The sequence below is a fragment of the Thunnus maccoyii genome, chromosome 14, assembly GCF_910596095.1.
Source record: "Thunnus maccoyii chromosome 14, fThuMac1.1, whole genome shotgun sequence".
Lineage (NCBI taxonomy): Eukaryota > Metazoa > Chordata > Actinopteri > Scombriformes > Scombridae > Thunnus > Thunnus maccoyii.
The window spans coordinates 27,686,170-27,707,455 of NC_056546.1; the positions used below are offsets into that span (position 1 = coordinate 27,686,170).

Below are 21,286 nucleotides of genomic sequence, written 5' to 3' on the forward strand. Positions count from 1 at the left end.
AACTCATGTCAGACAGCAGTCTGGATACAAGCCTATCTGTGAGGCCTGTAATCCACGGCTAAGACTTCACACACCGCTCTCCCACTTATCTGGAAACACACACTCTCTGTCTCTCTCTCTCTCTCTCTCTCACACACACAAACACACACACATATACACGCTACTAAACATAGCAACTTGGAAAGAAAAGTGGTATTTGGTGGCTGCATCACTCATTTTGTGAATTTGTGTATCAGTCGCGATATAAAGAGAGGAGTGGTGTATATGTGAAAATGTTGTCATGTCAGTGTGTGTGCTGCCAGGTATTCAGCGTGCCTCAGGGTTTCAACTCAAGCCAAACATATGCACAAATGCATGCTTTAGAGATGCTTTCAAAAGTTGAAATTGATCCTAAAAATAGAAACTTGTAATGTGGATATTATGTAAAGGCTAAAAACTGAAAATGGAGAGTATTTTTACTGTATTTATACTGAAAGAAAGAAAGAAAGAAAAAGGACATTTTACTATTTTGTGTACAGTAACTAAGTCTTTGACACAACTGAGAATGCATTTCTGTCAGAGAACCTACACCAAGTGTGTTTGTGTGCAATTTTTGACAAATGTATTGACATATTACAGATATAAAATAAAATAGAGAACACTATATTGGCTAAGAACTCCATAGTCCTTCAATTCAAATTCATTTCTTGAAATAGAAACAAGAATAAAGATTGCAAACCCTCACTACAGTGGTTTGAAGTGTACATTCAAAATGGTGCTCAAAAAGGACAGAACACAAGATAATCTACCACTGGCCATGCACAAATTCCTAAATGTCTTCAACACATTTTGCTGTCAAGCCATTCAATCAATCACCAGTCCAGGGAACAATATGTCCCATTATCATTCAGATACATGCAAAATGCCACGGCACAAAAAAAAAAAAAAAAAAAAAAAGGACGAGAGAGATAAAAAGGCTCGTCGGACAAGGCACCCCTGCTCATGTCTTGCTTCAAAGAGAGAGAGAGAGAGAGAGGAAGAGAGAGAGGGAGAGAGAGAGAGAGAGAGAGAGAGAGAGACGCAGGGTGCAGGACCCACACGGTGTAGTTCCAGCCAATTGCATTCCAGAGAAGTGACCATGGCCAGTGATAAACAAAGCACCATAGATCATTCCTCTCCCAGACGGAGCCCGGCGCTGGAGGCAGCGGAAGGGAGAGCGGTCAGACAGAGAGGCAGAGAAGGAGAAGCAGACAGAGACAGAAGACGACAGAGAGCTCACCGCCTATATGCATCTGCCCCTCTGCTATCCTCTGATGCTACATTTTGACGCCCTTTTTGCAATTGGAATGCCATTAAAGCCAGCCACGCTGCACGCCTGCAGATTTTCTCTCCATGACAAGAACGAAGAGAGCGAGCCAAAGAGAAAGACAGAGAGAGAAAGAGAGAAAGAGGGAGGGAAGAGTGCTGCTGCTTCTCCCACTGCGCCGATGCATCCTATATCAAAAAAAAAAAGCTTCAAATTGTTCCCATTTCCCTAAGAGAACAAAAAAGGGCATTCAACACTTACCCACTCCCAGACACAAGACTCAGATTCAGTGTTCATTTGAGCCCAGTGTGCGTCACAACAGAAACCTCAGATATTTCTCCAAAACAGATGTGCAAAGAGGAGCAGTGAGGTTCTCCCTCTTTTGTTTGTGAGCCTGCCTGGCTAGGTTTCTCTATTTGCATCAGCCGGCTTTTTACAGCTTTGAAGCAGGTGGATGACAAAAACATCAATCTCTCCAGGCACATTGTGTGGCATGCACGCTCTGACACACTCCCCTCACCAGCTCTATACAGTATAATCACACATTCCTATTCTCTGTTCACAGCTCCAGGAATGAATATGGGCTAAAAGGAAACTGAAGGACAAGTGTGCATTGTTAGAGTGTGCTTTTGTAGTAATCATGTTTTGATTGGATTAGAATAGGAATTTGCTATATCTCCAGAGTTCCATTTGCCATATGTTGAGGCAATTTAATGCACACTTGTAAAGGGCGGACATGGGCTTATGGATTTAAGTTAGCAACAGACAATAAGCATGAGCCAGAATCATAAGGTGTCCATTTGATTTTCCTCCCTTTTAACCACCTTATAGCATTAATTGTGTTGGTGTGCATGCAATGATTCTCTCAAGCCCGAACAAAAACCTACAGGTTAACACTACTTAGCAGGGCTATAGTCAAAACCACATAAGCCTGAGACAAAACCAAGTGTGTGCAGTCCAAGACCAGGCCAAATGGGCTCAAGGCCAGTCAGTATTCTTCATACAGACAATTTACTGTATCTTTTTGAATTGGTGAGGCTGAACCTTGAGATAGGAAATTGTGTTGGTATGACTTTGTTTGATTTACAGAAAGCTTTTGACACAGAGGATCACTCTTTGCTGTTGTCCACATTATAGTGCATATAGTGCAATTTGGGCATACATGCATATGAGTAGAACCTAAAAATATTGAGTGTGCGGGGTTCCCCAAGGCTTCATACTAGGGCCTCTCTCATTTATCATCAAATCATTCATGCTAATTACTGGAATCTAGGATAGATATCAATGAGATTGCAATCACTTTTAGTAAGGAATTAGGATGCATAAGTGAGCTCTTAGATAACAAGCTTTCAATATATTGTGGTAAACTGAGTCGATCTTATTCGGAACTAAGAGGACGTTGTTAAGGACAAATGGATTGAGAGTTGTAGGGATGATATTGAACCAGTTGGGTCCAGTCCAATTTAGGTCAGCATATGGAAGGTCCACACACACGCCTCTGAACATGAGCAGATGATGAAATTTACATCACATGTACCCTCACAGACCCCTGCTGCCATGCAGAATTGGAAAGTATAGTTTTGGCTTTAATCCTCACCCTTAAAGTCTTTTCTCTTGTAAAAGTGAAACATAATGTTTGAAAACACTTCCAATAAAGCTGAAATCTCACCTTTGAGTAACTTGTCCAAGTTAGGTTTTGAGTGTGGCATCCTCTTTGAATAAGCATATTGCCCCTTGTGGTCAAACACCCACTGCAATGTTAGCTGGTCAGAGGCGCAGATGTACAGTAGCGGGTGTTTTTTCCCACAGTGGCCACAGGGGGCATCAATGTGACCAATCCAGTTGTATGTTAATAAAATAATTAAATATAGAAAAAACGAATAGTTTACAGTGATAAATGATTAAGGTTTGCCTTTATACACATTAAAGAAGTGTGTTCTCAGAGTTACAATATTAGTACAAAAACAAGAAAAGTGAAAGTGAGACAGAAGTGAGAAGGATTTTTAATGGGAGAAATTCATAAACTGAAGATGAGACCTAATATCTCCAAAACATAATTGAGTATTTGGAATTTGCATAAATCTATATCCATTTGTTATGAGAGAGATGTCTCTACCCTATTAATTTCCTTATTCTATTGCAATTTCTTAGCTTTAGGCCACAATTTACCTCACTCTACTTCTACCTGATATCACATTTTATGGCATAGTTTTGCAGAATAAATGGACTGTGTTGTGGTTCATTCATCTCTCAGTCAGCTTTCACTCACAGAGCTTCTTTCAAGAATAACTTCTGTGTCAACCCATGCAAGAGTGACCTGAGCAGATGACACAGGTCAATAATAGGATTGAATCATGTAAGTCTACTAATATGCACGAGAGACTGATCTGAGTTACTTCATTAATAATAAAAATGTTATCAAGCAGAATGTGTTCCAAGAGAGAAGGCAAAAAAAAAGTAAAGGGAGCTTTACAGTATGTTATCCAAATGCCACTTTCAAGTGCCCAGTTATATTCTTCCGAAGTTGTAAAGCAGATTCTGCATATAAGTGCTTTTGATTATAAAAATGCTGACAAAACAAGCCTAATAATCATGCGAACTAACAGTAAAACATTGAGTATTTGGCCATATGACGTAATAACAAAAAATATATGTAAGCACAGTCTCATTCTAACGTCACATCAACAAGTGTTAGTTTTGAAATTCCGATATTTTCATAAGTCTTTGAAGGCAGCCTCGTGACGTCGACTGTTTTGCTTTACATGGCGGGATGCGGAGGCTTCCTAGCTAAAACAACTTCGTGACTTGGTGGTAAACTGGGCTTTTTAACAGTCTAAGATGAAATATTAACGCTCAAATGTTTGGTTAAGGCTTTTTGGAAGTCGTAAAAACATTGCTAGTCTACCCTGTCTGCTTGCTAGCGTTAGCAAGGAAAGCAGTCCTCCTGGTTTGACAACTGACTGAAAGTTTGAAGAAGATTAAGTTAAATTTGTGCTATGGAGAGCTCATTGGTAAAAGACAACCCGCTGCTTTTACCTCTCAACAAGGACAAAACTATCTATGACGGATTCATCACAGTCCAGGTAAACTGTTGTTGATGTTCTTCCTGGTAAAAGAACGATTCTCCAAACTGCGTTCAAAACTCTATCAATTAAAACATTCCTCGCCATGGACACCTTTTTATGCCTGGCAGAATATAACTTCAGACATTTAACAAATGTCTAGGAGCCGCTGGTAAATTCGGCATACATGTACCTTCCAACATTTACAAAGTCAACATTATTATTATTAATGTCAGTGATTATTATAGATATGCGGACTAGGTGCAGTAGTATGATATACTCTGCATATAGTACATTTGCCAATAAGAAACCTTATATTGCTCAATTTCTGAATGGAGTTTGGCAGCTCACATATTATTTTCTATTAAGTTAGTTTTAGATAATGAAATAATGCAGCATGCGAACGTTAGAACTCTTGAGTGTTACAAATAGTTTATTTATAATATTGTTTTGTAGCTGTCATGTTTCTTACAGTCATGATATTTCTTCACAGGAGAGAGACTTCAGAATGAGAATACAACTGCCACCAGATCGCCAACTCAAAAAGGCCAAGTAAATATTATCATTTCACCCTATTTTTACAGATAGTCAGAAAATATGCTAAGTTTACAAATTGATGCCCCAAATAATTTCAAGCATATTTGGCACTGGTGTAATTAACTACAGTATAAGCCCCTGCATAACCACAGAACATGGGATTTATTTACTATTTTCAGTGGTTTTAACAATGCATAACTTTGTTCTTGTAGGCTGCACTGCTGTTGGCAGTTGAAACACCTGTTGCGTGGATATGAGCACGTAGTAATGCAGGTAAACTCTACATACAAGACCGAACCCTTTGTTGTATTTTTGCTGCAAGTTGCATCATAATATTTTGTATTGTGTTGTGTCTGCTATCTCTGATTGCGATCAGGTTGATTGTTCTGTGTTTTATCATTTTTGTCATGTCATTTTGGCTCCTTTGTGTTCGCTGCATCGTGCCTGGCGTCGCTCCTGTACTCTCTGTCACCCATCAGGCTCGCCTCACTCAGAAGCAGAGAAAAATATTTTTCACTGTTTAATTAACATCGCCTGGAAAATGTCCCTATTTGTTATGTGGCCCCTCAGGGTTATTTGGATGAGATTGATATTTCACCCCGGGCTGCAAAGTTCATTATTTTCACAGCCTTTAAGCTATCATTAATTATTAAAGCAGGTGGCAGCCCCCATTAATCACAAACACTGTGTTTGATTTGAATGGCTGGCTAGAGGAGAAAAAAATAGACAGTGTCACTTCATTATCCTCCCATTCAAGGATGTCTTTTCTCTCTTGTTTGACTTCTCACAGAGGCTGCAGCAGTCGGCTGATCTTGTCAGTTTCATTCTGGAGCTGAAGACTGTCTTGGTAAGGAGGGAACTGACACAGTGGTTAGCACGGTCACTTTGACATTGTTGGTTTATGAATAGGATGTAAATGGGAACCTTCAGGCACTATCAATAGCCTTGATTGTGAGACACAGGTGTACATATACATCTATTTTGTTAAATTAATGAAAAGTGTAAAGCCCTGTGTGTTTGCCACCAAACAAAAACATGAGACTTATTGGCCCAGATTCAGTTTTTCTGTATTTATGTTTGCTTTCAGTAGAAAGATGGTGAAGATGTGATATGATGTGCATAGTAATCTGGGCTTAAAATAAGAAGTGTTCTCTCTGTCGTCGCAGGAAGTGGGCCTGAAGAGCCGTCCTGAGTGCCGCTCAGTCCCACCTCCACAGTATTACTCCCAGCTCATCTCTGAGATGGAGACCCTTGGGTGGGACAAGTAAGTGGGCCACTAGGAGCAAAAGCACTGGCTCTGGAAGCAGGTTTTAAAGGAAGCTTAGCCACTAACTTGTCAGATGTTGGGAAAGTTGATTGCACCCACCAAATTTGCCAGCTCTGAGTCACCTTGACTTGGGTTTGGTTTGATGGATATATTGACTAATGCTGATTAAAGAAACGACAGTGAGACAAAATATAGAGTACCAGTCAAAAGTTTGGACATACCTTTCTATTCACTTGAATGAGAAAGTGTGTCCAAACCTTTGACTGGTACTGTATCTATGGATTGTATACAATGTCTTAATAGGTCTGCATTACTGATGAAACAATCAGTTCATTTAAGTAATTTATCAAGGAAAAATACCAAATATTTGCCAGTTGAAATCTCTCAAAAGTCAGGATTTTTCTGCCCTTTTCTCTTTTTATGTCCTTGTTTTTGTGTCTTGGACTGTTGGTTATCTTGAAATCTTGGAACTTGTGATGACTTGAGCTTTTCACTATTTGTCACTATCATTCATAGACTAAACAATTAATCAGCTAATGAGAATAATAATAGATACATTAATCGATAATGAAAACAATTCATTCTTGTCTAATGTGGTAATCGACCAGCAATTCAGAACTAAAATATAATATAAAATAGCCTAAGCTCTTCTCCCTCCAGCCCTCAGCACTTTTGCACAACTGACCGAGGACTCTCCAGCACTCTGCTGTCCCTCAGCTCTGTCTGGTAATGATATACTGCTGTGAGGTCATATTTTTGGAAAGAGATGAATAACTAGGCTTAAAAACATACTTTGCTCATTGATTTGGTTAATTTAAATAATCTGAGGAGACACAAGGGCTTTATGATCTGATAAACACTTACATTTCTCATTCAGACTGAAGCATACCTTCCTGTGTGCTCAACTCTAGATAATGCAGAGCTGTTACTGATGTTACTTACTATTTATGCTAGTTACATATTCTGTTTCTTACAATTTGAGAGGTTGATATTTTATTAACTTGGAGTCCACATCAGTTTCCTTCCAAATGAGACCACACTGTCATCAGCAGGCTGCATTGTGGTCAGTCTTCGTTGGTTTTGCTGCGTCTTGTCCATTCATGTGCTTGTATGTAAAGTAAATGCAGCTGTATCTCTGTCACAGTAGTAGGCTTAGACCACAGTGGAGCCCCCCCCCCCCCCCCAACCTCCAATCAGATATCAGCAAACAAACGCAATGATGATAGGATGATCAGAAAATGTACTTTATGATCATCCAGCCATCATCCAACCATCGAGCCCCCATGCATGTTCATCCAGCACCCTCCCCGTCCCCCCACAGCTGAAACAAGGGATGGGAAGCGACAGAAAAAGAGAGAGCACACGCCAGAGAGAGAGAGAGATGGAGCGAGAAAGTGAAACCAAACGGAAACTAAACCTTAGTGTTATTTAGTTCTTTATTTCAGCGTGTTGGCTAAAACTCCGGGAGCAGACACTCAGATTTCAACGTTCCGTGCACACTGACAGTGAAGGCATCGCAATATTCAAGCATACCAAATGTATCAGGATAAGCCTCTTGAGAGGAATCATCCTGTTTTCAAGGAGCTCGTTAAAGATGACATGTAGATGTAACTGTGATCCGTGTTACAGCGATAAGACACCACTGCAGTGCTCGCTGGATGAATTACCACAGAACGTCAATGTAAATAGTAGTTTAAATTGTAGCGATGATCAAATAGTTATTTTCTCTTAATGAACAACATGGTAATGTTGCCTTCCCCGCTTACATGGTCCCAGGATACGCTGAGAGTCATTTGCCTGCAGAATTGCCTGCTGATGGAACACGATGATCCGATGCTTTTCCTTTTCTTTGTAGAAGCTATACAGTGACATTTTTTATATAAACCCAAGTTTATGGGCAAAAATAGGCAATTGTAAGCTGCTAACATGACTGTAACTGATTGTTATTAATGTTTTTTTAACTTTTGCGTGTTCTCCCCAGAGGTAAGATTAACATTCCTAACTGTGTCGAGTTGTATATATGAGGAGAAACCTCCATTGCTTTAAATGACTATATAGAGCTTGTGTTTTTTTTTCCCCCAGCAGTCTAAACTGATGGGAGAGCCTGCAACAACACAGCTCCACATTAACAAATGGCTCTTAATGACTTCCTTATTTTTAGTTATTGAGTTATAGTTAAATCCAGGTCACATTTAATAACTGTCAGCCCACGTGCGTTGACAGGCCCGGCTAATACCGCCGACTCCACTCGTCAGGAGAGAAGGAGGGGCGGGTAGGAAGATATCTATTCTCCCCCAGCTCGGATTAAGCCTTGACTACTACACTCATTTTCCACTTTCCTATTAATGACCACGGCTACAATTATGATATTAGCAAAATGCAAATGGCTCTAATTGAAGACTCTCAGGTTTTAATAGGAGAAGGGGGGGGTGAAGGTATGCTTTATGCTGGAAATGGGACCAACATCATTTTCAGTGTCGCGTTACGGTTAGGAGGCATTATACACAGTGGGCCTCAATCTCCAAAGCACTCGAGATTCGCTTAGCGTCTTAATTGGTATGGGCCGTGCTAATAGCCACCAGGGGTTTTCAGTTGTAATTCTGTCTGCTGATTGGGCCAGGTAAGTGAGTCTTTCTCTCTCTCTTCTCTCTCTCTCTCTCTCTCCCCATGTCTCCATCTCTGTGTTTTTGAGAGTGTGGTCATCTTAATTGGCTGGAGATGGCATACCATGTGTTAATTAATGGAAAATGAGGTCAAGTAGGTCAGCCGCCATCACTCGCTGGCCCCAAAACGTGGCCCTGGAAGCTCCGGGCCTCATTACGGGCACAGCTGGCACTCCATGTTCACAGCCTCTTGGTGCACGCACACAAGCGTCGTCTCTTCTTATCACAGTGTTATCACTCTGTCACACTGTGTTGCTGCTCTTCTGAGGCCAGTTATAGCGGCTCTTTGACAGCAGGGCTCTGCTGGGCCAACTAGGACCAGGGCTGAGGGATTAGACGCTTTCTAACAAGGGTTTTTTTTTTTTCATCATCTTTGTTTTTGTTACATTATTAGGTCAGCTAATAAATTACTCCTATAATCATGTGATGCATGCATCACAAATGGTAGTAGGAGTTATGCAGTTACATCCAGTAAGTAATGAGAATGTCCTGGTTAACACAGTTAGACTGTAAACCAGGCTAATGAATATATAGGAGTCTCTGTGCTTTATAAAATGAGTCTGTGGGTTTTTTTTCATACATTACATTTGTGTGCATGTTACGTTCATCGTCCTCTATTTCCTTTTCCTTTTTTTTTTTTTTTGCATGCAACACACATGTGCACCACATATGTGTTGATCTCACCGTTCATGAATCACTTAGTCGACACAAAAAAACTCATAGAGACAAGCACACACGTGCAAGCACAAACGTGCGTGTCATGCACTGTCTGGAAACAGCTCACTTGGCTGTGGAGTTGCAAATGGGATGCTCTCATCAGTCTTCCCAGCAGGACGTCTGACTGTCACGCTGTTTCCATCATGGCCAAGTAGGGGCAGCAGCAAGTCCCTGCTATCATGGGCGTGAGACCCCAGAGGAGAGGAGGTGGAAATGTGTGTGTTAGCAATGTACTGATGAGACTTTTTCCACTGCTGATACTGTTTCCAAAAACTAAACCTTAAAGTTGGCCGATACTGAATGCTGGTCTGACTTGTCCTCTCTTCATACAGAATGAATTATATGTGCTTTAGCAAACACGACTGTCTGTTAACAACAGTTTCCTGTGGTCTTGTTTTTCAATCCATTTTTTTCAACCATTTATTGTTTTACAGCTTGAATATTTACTTGAAAATTGGCTGTTTTGTCTACTTTATTCTTTTTTTTACCTTAATCTTTTAACACCCACTGCCCTGCCCACACCATATTTTTAAAATCATTATGAAACTTCAATTCTCTTCGCTTTTTGTGTAAGTACAGTTATCATGCTGTTAAGTTTTGCATTCAAGGTTCATTTTGATTGTAATTATACAATGCAGGATAAGTGGAGGATAGTTAGCCTAGCTTGCTAATGTTAACACTGGTTGCTACTAGCTGTTACTGTTATGTTTATGTCATTTAAACACCTGTGCAGTGCCACTATCACACTCCTATACACTCAGTGTGGTGTTCAATCCCGCAAACACAGGAGTTTAGCTAGCGTTAGCTTTCTCTCTATCATGCGTCTACCTGCGGTGGTGGCTAGACTAACAAAACTTGGTACATTACCACATGCTTGGAATCACAACACTGAGTAACGTACAGAGATACAAAGTAACACTGGGAGTGCAGATTAACTAAGCAGCTACTGATGTCAGCTCCCATGCTAGTTAACTGCTTCTCAGGCCATTTAAATTGAACTGATATTCTGTAATGAACATTTTTTAGTGCTTGTTCACAGATATTATGCCAATCAAATTACAGTACCAATATTGTCCATCTCTCAAAAGTACACAGCCCCTGGAGAACACAAATGTAGGGGGTCACTGCATACATTTAAATGAAACTTCTTCAGTTTGGTATTTCCAGTTTTACTGTTTGAGAAAGTCCCACAAGGTGTAGGGGTCCAGATGGTGGAACAGTGGGTGATAAAAGTTTCATTTAAATCTAAGTTGCTTTCAATCATTTTTAAATTACATTTACAATTACATTTGGCTTTTTATAAATCTGCAAATACTTTATACTGTATGTTTTCCAATTAAGCCTTAACAGACTGTAGAAGTACAAAGAATATGCAGTGATTTACTCAGGTGTCATGACACAAATAGGATGAAAGTGAAACAGATATTTCTTTTTATAGAGCCAGAATTCTTTTATTCATGTATTCTGCAAAGCGCCAGCACTTTATTTCAATGATTTAACTTCTTTTATTGATCAATTTGATGCTTGTCACTTTGGTCACTTGCATAGGTCTATTAACCGGTCTTGCTTGACAGATTTGTGTATTTATTGCTGTGCACTGTAATGGGTATTTTATGGGTGTGTACTATTTGTGTACTTGAGGATACAGAATGTCGTCTATTGAAGAAGTTCTCTACTGCTGCTAGATTATTTTAATCTGCTGTTAACAGGTAGCACTGATATCGGTATCGACATACTCCTGACATTTTGCATGTATGTGTGTTACAGGGAGAAGATTAGGGGATGTGTTTAGGAGATCTCAACATGGACATAGTTTTAGAGATGGGGAGATGGAGTAGAGATGGGCGGTGGTGAGACTGAGTAAGAGTGGGAGCAGAGAGAGAGAGTCAAATCGGCCTGATCATGATATCATGTGTTTGTATGTGCGCACATGACACTTCGACATTGCTGCCCTTCGCCTGTGTTTGATTGCAAGTGTGCGAGCGAGCAGACACTTTTATGAGCACGGGCACAGCGGACATCGTCTGCCATCATTCCATCACTTCCCTAAGTGTGTGTGTCATCCCCGAGCACACCGTTCACATCACTCCTTTCTAACACACTCCATAAATCCTCAGCAGATATACAACCACATCAGGCCCGGCACAGAGCGTCCATCGTAATGTACTGTAAATCTGGAGGAGGACTGTCCAAATCCTTTTGTCTCAGATCGGTCTTTTGTCTTTAGGTCTCAGTAGACTGGAGATGGACTGGAGAGAAACTGGAGATGGACTGGAGAGGGGGAGGATCTGATTCTTTCATAGTGTGCTGGAGCGGCAGAGGGAGCAGTAAATCTGACAGCAGTGATGGTGCATGCTCTGGCCAGATCAGTGTTTTGTCCTCCGCCTCAATAGGTTATAATTAGCTCAGGAAGGAGGGGGTCTGGTTTATAGGGTGACTTAAGCTTGATCATTTGTACTCACCTTAAGGTCACCTGCAGAGACATCGTTTTATAAGAACTTGTTGTTTGTTTGTTATGGCTTTATATGACAGGTCCGGTACAGAGAGAACCATTATGTGGTGTGCAAGAAGGAGCAGTGGTACTACTAGAGATCAGTATTAGGTTGAAAAGTAATGATATGGAGGAAGAACAGTATTTTCTGTTTACTCACACTGTACGTCGATTGAAGGAAAATTATTCTGCAACTATTTTGATAATCGTTTAAGTAATCTTCAAGCAAAAACAAAAAATTGATGGTTCAAATGTGAGATTTTGCTGCTTTTCTTGCTCTTACATTTAAGTAAATTGAATGTTTTAGAGTATTTGAGTGTTTGTCGAACATTTAATGACATCACCATGTGCTCTAGATACTGTGACGGATGTTTTTTCACTGTTTACTGATGTTTTATAGACCAAACAAGTGATCAAGATCAGTTGCAGTCCTAGTTTGATGAGGTTGGTTGTAAGAGGGTTTGTTTTGTTTTTTTGAGAAAATATGAAAAAATGATAATGCAAACAATCTAGTTTAACCTTGTGCTGCTGTAACCTGCTGTAACTAAGATGGCATGTAGTTTAGACTTGTTGGACATTTTACAGAAATCTAACTAAGTCTGACCTAAGATTGGGAAAAGATAAGATTGCCATTGTGACTTTTATTTAAAAGTGATTTGGGTGCTTATTCATACACAAGGCCAACATATAACATTGCCATCACATTTACATAATGAGATGCATGATTGCAAGGGGTATTTTTTGTGTCACTTCATAAAGTCAATAGTTTGGGGTGTCACTCTCCTAAAACGTCATGCCTACAATTCCCAGAATACAGTCTTGCCTCTAGAATTTTGCTCTTGTCACTTTTTCTTAAACAGGAAGGTAACCAAGAGACACACAGGAACTTTTTTTGACACTTAGACCAATGAAATTATTATAGGTGACCCCTCACCTATTCAGTAGTAGGGAACTGTAGGCTTTGAACTTTGAATTCTTAAATAAATGTAACTAGTTGTAACAAACACCCACGTGTTCCTCATAGTCATTTTTTGAATGTGACTGTGTCAATTAGTGTACATTAGCAGCCTTTTTTATTGTGCCATTAGTGAAAAATGTATTAAAACAGAGCAGTACGAGGACTCTAGTTCTTTGTATCAGTCAGTTGATGTGCTGGCAGTGGAGTCCTGAGTTATTAAGTATTGTAGTGAAATTACCAGAGTGTACATGGAGTCAGTCTATTTGCTTACAGTTTTGTTAGGGAGCATAGAATCCAGACTGTTTCTGTGTTTACTTAGTATGACAATGATGCTTTGGGCTCAGCATGATTGGATTTGTTATATTCCTCCATTAGAGCATTAAAAAGGCACTTTCTGGAGAAGAATGCAAATTAGAATTTAGACGTGTAAAGCTTGTAGTTCTGCCTTGCTGTATTTTGGTGTGAGCAGGGAGCTGTAGCCTGATGTAATGTCACCGTGTTTGTACCAGGAGTCATAAATCTGAAGGCAGAGTTGATGTCTCAATGTTGCTTTCTGCAGCCGTGATTAATGATAGATGATGGATGCTGTCAGTTTACAGTGTAATGTGTCCCCTTCTCTGTGAACAGATTCAATATGTTGATTTATTGTGTATACATTGTGTGTGTCCATCTTCAGGCTGCTTTTCATAGACACAGAGTTCCGCATGTTGAGGCTGAAGGCGGAGGACTCTTCAGGAAGGCAGCACATTCTCACTATTAACCTCAAGACTAAGGTAAGTCACACTCTTACCTGCACGCACAGGAACACACACAGTTTACTATAAGGACTGGATCATTTTCACACTGAAAATTATTCATCATCAAATGGAATACTCTACAGCTTGATGTTGACCTACAGCCAATCCAAATCCAAACGGGCTGACTTCACTAAACGCATATGGGACGTTCAATTTGCTGATAGCAAATCAGTGATTTACATCTGCGCCCCTAAATCTAGGTCAAACCAGAGAGGGTGTGGAGAGACATGATAACCCGCTGTGACTGAGATGTAGCACAGATAAAACATCTCTACATAGACCTCAGCATGATGGAAAACCTTGCTCTATGAATACAGAAAACCAATACACCCACACTCTTCTGCATAGCTGCTGTCTCCACTCGCTGCTATCGAGAGAAGTACACAAAACCATTTACCTATTGTAGGTAAAGCTAAACGCAGGACGGTGGAATAGCGGCGTATTGCAGGGCGATTTAAATGTGTGTGTGTCACTTCAAATTGTCAAATAAGACAGAGTGTGTTTAGTGAGATTTTTGTCTCAGCACAGATGATGGTTTTGGTCGATTTTTAGTATTGAATCTGAAATGTGTCTCATCTAGACTCTATAGTGGTCAGACTGTGCTAGAATAGTCTACATTCTTAAATTATCATGATCTTGTATCAGTTAACATATAGCTACAATAAAAATGCAGTACAGTAAACAGTAGCACCTCGTGTTAACCTTAATGGACAATAATTCCAATTTATTACAACTTGGGTCTTATTTTCAGAATTTTGTCCATTATTTTTTTATCAGCAATTACTTTACTCACCAAAGTAATTGCTGAGATCTGGAAACATGGCAACATCACTGACATTAAGTCTGACGGGTCAAGAAACACGACCAGTCAGACGATCAGACAGGTTGTAAACAAGCCAATAGTTTAGCCAGTTTATCTACACCACTTTATTTAGAGGTAAAAACAAAATCAGGGAATCCTTTGTTGCACTCCGGAAAACTGTGTGCATGCACAAAAACAGCAATTACAGTAGGTCAAAGTTGAATTAGGAAGTCAGTCTGTAAATCGCATTGATTTATTTAGAGAACCAATGTGTCACTTTGCCCCAGTGGCTAACTGCAGTACTGCAATAAAAATCCCTCGCAGCCAAAAAAGTTTTTTCCCCATAGACAGCCAAGTTTTATGAGTTTTATACCTTGAAGTTTTGAGGGTTGACTATGATGAAGGTCTAATATTTGTATGTTTTTTCTAAAGCTAAAAAAGCCACTGTAAATGCTGATATAAAAAGAGGCATGGACATAATTACTGCGTCTCAAATTATAGCCAGGGGCATAGATCTCAGCAATGAACTTTGTGAGCACAGTGTTTTTAAAACTGATAGGAACGATGGCCAAAACTGCAAAATAAGACTCAAAGTCAGAATAAAACTATGTTTTCCTAACATAACTAATAATAATAACCTGTAACATAATAATATTTGCAATGAAAGATATTGAAATGAAACGTACGTTTCATAAAATTTATAATACATTTCACTATTGCACAAGTGAGGCTACCTTTCTTACCTCCACCTTTCTGAAACTCTTTTCTTAAAATCTCAGGCAGAGTAGAGCATCTATTGGCTGGCAGGAGTGTAAGTAGCTCACAGTGGGGTTGCGTATTCTGTGCATGGTGGGTGGGTGGCATGATGAGGTGGTGCTTACCTAAGCCCAGATGACATCCACCAGGGATAAGAGAGGGTGCTGGGACCCCACTCTGTGCCCACCTGCCCACCTGGCCCTCTTCACCCCTCTGGCACCGGGTAAAAATAGCTTGCAGTCCTCCCCGTGTTCCAGCTGCCTTCACCAGATCCAGCGCCAGGTCATCCCTCACCAGGCACAGCAAGGGAGGAGGCAGCGCTGGCACGGACACATGGAGGCTTGGGTGGCAGGGGAGAGGAAGAGCAGGGGGAAAGGAGGGAAAGTTGCATGATGTTGAAGGTGAAAGGACAGAGGAAACCTGGCTTTTATATACTGACCAAAGCTTATTATTAAAGACTCTATGAGGTTCAAGCAACATATTAAAGCTGACTGGCAGTGATGCAAGGGTTTACTGTAAATTCTAAGTTCTCAATTAAAAGACAGTATTTGAATAATTAGCAAGAACAAATAAAGCTAGCTAGCTCAGTAGTTGAAAAAGCTGTCTCCATCTGTTTTTTTAATGTTTCCAGCTGACTGGTTTTAAAACAAGAACCCTGTAAGAGAGTATCCATGAAAATGTGCTAAAACACTGAGGCTAAAGCTGTATGTTCCAGGCAAAAAGTCAACATCCTTATCAACTGATGACATGGAAATAAAAAAAAGCATTGTTATTGTATTGCAGTGTAGAGCTAGCTACCGCTAGTATTATAAGTATGATCAAATCTTACATTTTGTCCTTATTTCATTTTAACATAACCTCGTTTGGTAGCTTTGTTTACATAATTGTACAAGACAGAAGTTAGATTTATATTTTAATGTCTTTAACTTTTAACATTACAAAAAAAAGCTTTTAGGGTGAGAACTAACCAATGCGTATGTAAAGCTATCTCTGATAACAAGTTTGGCTTGTGTTGATCAAGTGTAAACTTTGCCAAATCCAATATAGAGAAGGACAGAGCAGCTAACGTTAGCCTACTCTCCGATATAACTAGTAGCAGCCACGACTGGCTACTACACAGTGGCTAAATAACACACAGTGGATGTACTGTTGTGAACTTTTAAGGCTTTTTGTGTAATGTAACCTGTAACCCCAAAACATGTAGTTCCCAGATGAAATGTTCTTTGGCCTTGAAAGTAAGCTAGTTAGCCAGACATGCTAATGATAGCAGCTTATGTTAGAGCAAACAATTATGATATTAGGCTTTAGTCTTCTCACTAAAATATGAAAAATATGCATATAAAATAGTAAATAACAGCCACTTTTTGTAGAATTTACTTTATATAACTAATACATTAATAAACTTTAGTTGGCCCTTTTACACGAGTGTGCCTTACACTCAATCAAAATCACAGAAACCATCGCCACAGAGGGTCAGGGCTTTACTGACCTTTCAGTATTCTAGCCAATGTAGAAACATCATGTAAGAGAGAAGTGCTAAGAGATAAAAAATAACTTACAGAGAGAGCAAGGATTTTCTTACTGTAATAATTTGGATGCAAATGTCATACTTTGCCACAGCAAATAAAAGGTGCAGTTTCTGCCATCCTGTCTGAGCGTTATTAAAGCAGGGATTCAGAGGATCACTTCTTTTTTATTTTACTCAATTAACTTAATTCAAGATACATAACTGCCCTATCTCCTACACCCACAGCACCCTGCAGAGGCTCCTGAATGCACAGCTGACCTGCCAGTCCCTCTGGCCATAACCTGGACACCACAGGTATGTATGCACTATCTAGTGCTGGTGTATCAGCTGCTACAAGGTATTTTTCTGTTAGCAGAAAGAAATAGTTCAAAAAAGAGAAAAATGGAAAGTGTCTTTGACCATAAACCGCAATAAGTATCTTCATTCATTTTCTTTATTGCTTATCCGCTAGAGGGTCACGTGGCCAATCTCAGCTGACATTGGGTGAGAGGTATGGTACACCCTGGACAGGTCATTAGTCAATCACAGGGCTAACATATAGTATAGAGACAGACAACCATTCACACCCACGGGCAATTTAGAGTCACCAATTAACTTAGGTTTACCTATATTTTTGGTCTGTGGGGGAAGCCGGAGTACTCGGAGAGAACCCAAGCAGGCATGAGGAGAACATGCAAACTTCACAGAGGAGGGCCCCAGCCGGCCAACGGGTTTGAACCCAGAACCATCTTGCTGTGAGGTGACAGTGCTAACTACTGCCTCATCGTGCCACCCACAATAGATACAATAAGAATCTTACACATCAAAAATATACAACGTTTTATACTTTAAAAAAAAAGACGAAAATCTGTGGCAAAAAAATGTAAACCAATACTGCAAGCATTAACTTTCAACATTGAATTACACATTAATAGCCTTTTTCTGAGGTCAAGTATTTGGGTTTATACAAGTCTGAATTTAGAATGACTAGTATTTGTTATTTCATGCAGCTCGTGTCTGTATGCATTCTATGATTTGTTCACAACATTTCTCATCATTTCAGGAAAGGCCCACTGTGATTAAATCCCCAAAAAAGCTACATAATAATGCACTAAAAATTTCCAATTTAAAAAATCACTAATGTCCTTAGGGTTGTACATATTTGAACTTTTATGAATTTCATTTAACTTTAGTAAAGCTCTACCATAACTCATCCAATCAGACTTATTGCAACAGCTCCTGAAGGTCTTCGTTTTATATTGAAGTTTTATATTGGGTTAGGTACTAGATAGAGAGAGAGATACTGCTGTGGTCAAGTGTAAAGTGCAATTGTAATTTATTTGTTTGGGTTGTTTTTTGGGGGTTTTTTTTGTACTGCTTAGATGGCAGTACTTTTTTCAGCACTGAATCATGTCTACAGCTCTTCTTCTCAGGTTGCAGAAGGCTGGGTTCATACCTGGAACAAGGGGTTAAAGACAGTCCTATCATAGATACCTTCAGCATTTTTATTCATAGTTCACAATCAGATCAGTTGGATTACAGCCGTCGATAGCACAACCACAGCATTAGATGAACGTATTGAACGTCATCAAACCTTATATTGCTTTAATTATATTCCCTGCAGTAACTGTGTTTATAGTCCTTCATTCACTCTGATATATAGAGGGATGATGGGTGAGGCATGTACTTGTAGTCTCATTACTGGATAGAAGTGTACAGCTGTTCAAACACTGCGTTGCCGTTCTTTTATTGATTGTGATAGAGAGTGGTAATTGTGGTGAGCAGTAGGGATGGGTACAAGTAAAAGATTAATCAGTTACTAATCGGACATGTACCTCATTGATCTTCTGCACCACCAAGACGGCATTTTATAAATACTGTATTGGACTGAATATCAGATGATTATTTTTTCTGGAGATAACATTTAAAAAAGCAGGACCTGTGTTATATTTGAGGACTAGATGATTGACTGAGTGTTGTTTTATGGATTGTTCGTAGCCTTATTGTTGCTCGGCCAGCAAGTTTCTCCAAGTCTGTTTATAATGTGTCTTTTGGAGTTAGTCAGCCCGAAAAAATGCTCAGGAAGCCCAGTTCAACCTACGGGAGTTTCTGGCGGATCATGTAACATGCCGTGGAGGAATTAAATTCCTGACGAGTAGAAAAACAAGCTGAAAGCGTCTCCCAACATGGACCGCAGAAACACAGCGGGACCAAATCATCTGTCAAGCGGCCAAGAATATCCAGCGTCACAGATGATAAGAAGCTCAAGAAAGAAAGTCTAAAAAATGCTAACTATCAGAGAGAATAATTTCCACTGCTTCCAACAGCCTAACGAGAGAGAGTGTGAGTATGTGACTGACAGTTACACAGATGTGGGATTTTCATTCCACTTTATCGGAATCATTTCATGTCTAACGTTTACATCTTATGATCAGGGCCAATATTGTACATTTCTATTCAGTGCAATTATTCAATATAGAATCAAGTATATAACACAATTACTCAATCAGTGAAAAATATGAGAATCAACATCCCTAATAAGTAAAAGGTTTGAAATGAAAATGTTTTTGACAGATGTTTCCAGCCCAAGCTGACCAATCAGAGTTGTCGCGGTCTCTGCATGGAATCTCTGTCACCCAGTAGACCCAGTAGTCGTTACATTTTTGAGGAGCATGCATGTCATGTACATGGATAGGCTCTAAAGCTACACTGTAAACCCTCAACGCCCAATGATAAGTCCACCTCAACAACTTGAATCAATAAGAGGGTATGGCAGCCATGTAGCAAGAGAGGTTCAACTTAGGACAAAAAAGTCTTATTGTTGTAAGTTTTATTGCTGTAAAGCCACACAGTAACCTGTCACACATGATGAACATACCGATGGAACAGAGAATTAAATCAAATCCGTATAAGGGGGGCATGCTTCAAAAATAGGGTTTTGAAAAGTCCCCAGTGGAGATTATGTCCATGCACCACCAACATAAACCATAACTGTAATCTGCTTCTCCATTTATTTTCAATAACTGCACAACTTGTACTTTCTTATCCTTTACATACTGTGTGTTTCATGTCAGTGAGTAACAATGCCAAATACATATCAGGTCATGATGGATAGACATGTAACGTAGCAAATATCTAGCTGTTATGTCACGAGAATCAGCCGAATCTGTCACATTATTTATTTAGCAAATGTATGTGATATTTTTGAGGTTCTTTTTTGTTAAACCTCAGAGCCTCAGATGCGGACCGGCTGATTTTTCTTCCATTTATTGTTTTGTGATGTGACATTTTTAGACCCTTTGAGGCTGAAACCGTGATTAAGGGCTTCACAAATACACTTGACTCATCCTCTGCTACCTATTGCATAATTTGACAAAACACTCCTCCACCTGCTGTATTAAGACATTTTCTCTCAGCCCCTTAAATTTAGTCCACTATAATTGGCATGAAACTGCTTTGATGTAAAACCAGCTGCGGGCTCTTTGTATCTCTTTGCCTCCTCGTTATTGTTGTTTGCCGTCTTGCTTCTTTCACTCCGGCTCCGCTTTTCATCTCTGTCACTGCCTCTGAGCTTGTGTCACTCACTCACACACACACACACACACACACACATTCACAGAAATGTCTTGAGTTTTATTTAATAGTCACACCAACAGTCCCTTTGTCCATCATAAAAACTACCGCTCCATATCTGAGCATTGCACCGGACCATTCACAGTGTTTCAAATATATTACAGAAGGGTGCTGTCAGTGCGTGTTTGTGTGTGTGTGTGTGTATGTTGAATGACGGTGTAGACAAAAATCAGAGAGAGGAGAGAAAGAGAATTTGAGGAGAGGGATGCTAATGTGTGGGCAGATCTGTGTGTGTGTGTGTGTGTGTGTGTGTGTGTGTTGCTGAGCTGATACATGGCAGGCGTACAGTGAGGACCAGCTTAGAACAGCGCTACCGTATGGAGCCTGTCTGCCTGCTGGGCCGTTGATGGATCTCTCCCACACTGCAACATGAAGTGTGTGTGTGTATATACGTATACGTGTGTGTGTGTGTGTGCTTGCATCTGTGCCAAGTGTGGTTTTTGTCTGATGTGTGAAGGGTGTGTGTGTGTGTGTGTATATGTGTGTGTGTGGCGGGGGGAAGGGCCTGTCTGTCGGCAGTCCTGACATGTTCATTTGAATGAGTAATTATTGCCTGCCCCATTGCAGGGCCAAGACGTGCCACTCTGTGCATTTGTGTGGAACTAGAATGGGAAGAGAAATAAACCTGTGTGTGTGTGTATGTGTGTATGTGTGTGTAGTTTGTATCCTTTTGTGCTTGCAGACTATGCAAAGGTGATTTTTAACAACCAAAACTGCATGTATTAAGACATTGAGGAAGTTTCAGTGTGAATAAAAAAAAAAGGTGAATGAGAGTGTAGCTGGCTGAACAGGAGACACCATCACCACTGTT

The 21,286-nt window shown here is 40.0% G+C and overlaps 1 protein-coding gene across 1 annotated transcript in view; it reads left to right on the plus strand.

Annotated features, from left to right (window-relative positions):
* The first annotated feature begins 4,009 nt into the window (after positions 1–4,009).
* Positions 4,010–21,286, plus strand: part of fancl (FA complementation group L) — a 28,674-nt gene continuing 11,397 nt past the window's right edge. The window contains exons 1-7 of the mRNA XM_042433038.1: positions 4,010–4,368; positions 4,841–4,899; positions 5,097–5,157; positions 5,675–5,731; positions 6,051–6,148; positions 13,657–13,753; positions 17,089–17,157. Coding sequence (XP_042288972.1) covers positions 4,282–4,368; positions 4,841–4,899; positions 5,097–5,157; positions 5,675–5,731; positions 6,051–6,148; positions 13,657–13,753; positions 17,089–17,157 — 528 coding nt within the window. The 5' untranslated portion in view covers positions 4,010–4,281. The remainder of the gene's footprint in view (positions 4,369–4,840; positions 4,900–5,096; positions 5,158–5,674; positions 5,732–6,050; positions 6,149–13,656; positions 13,754–17,088; positions 17,158–21,286) is intronic.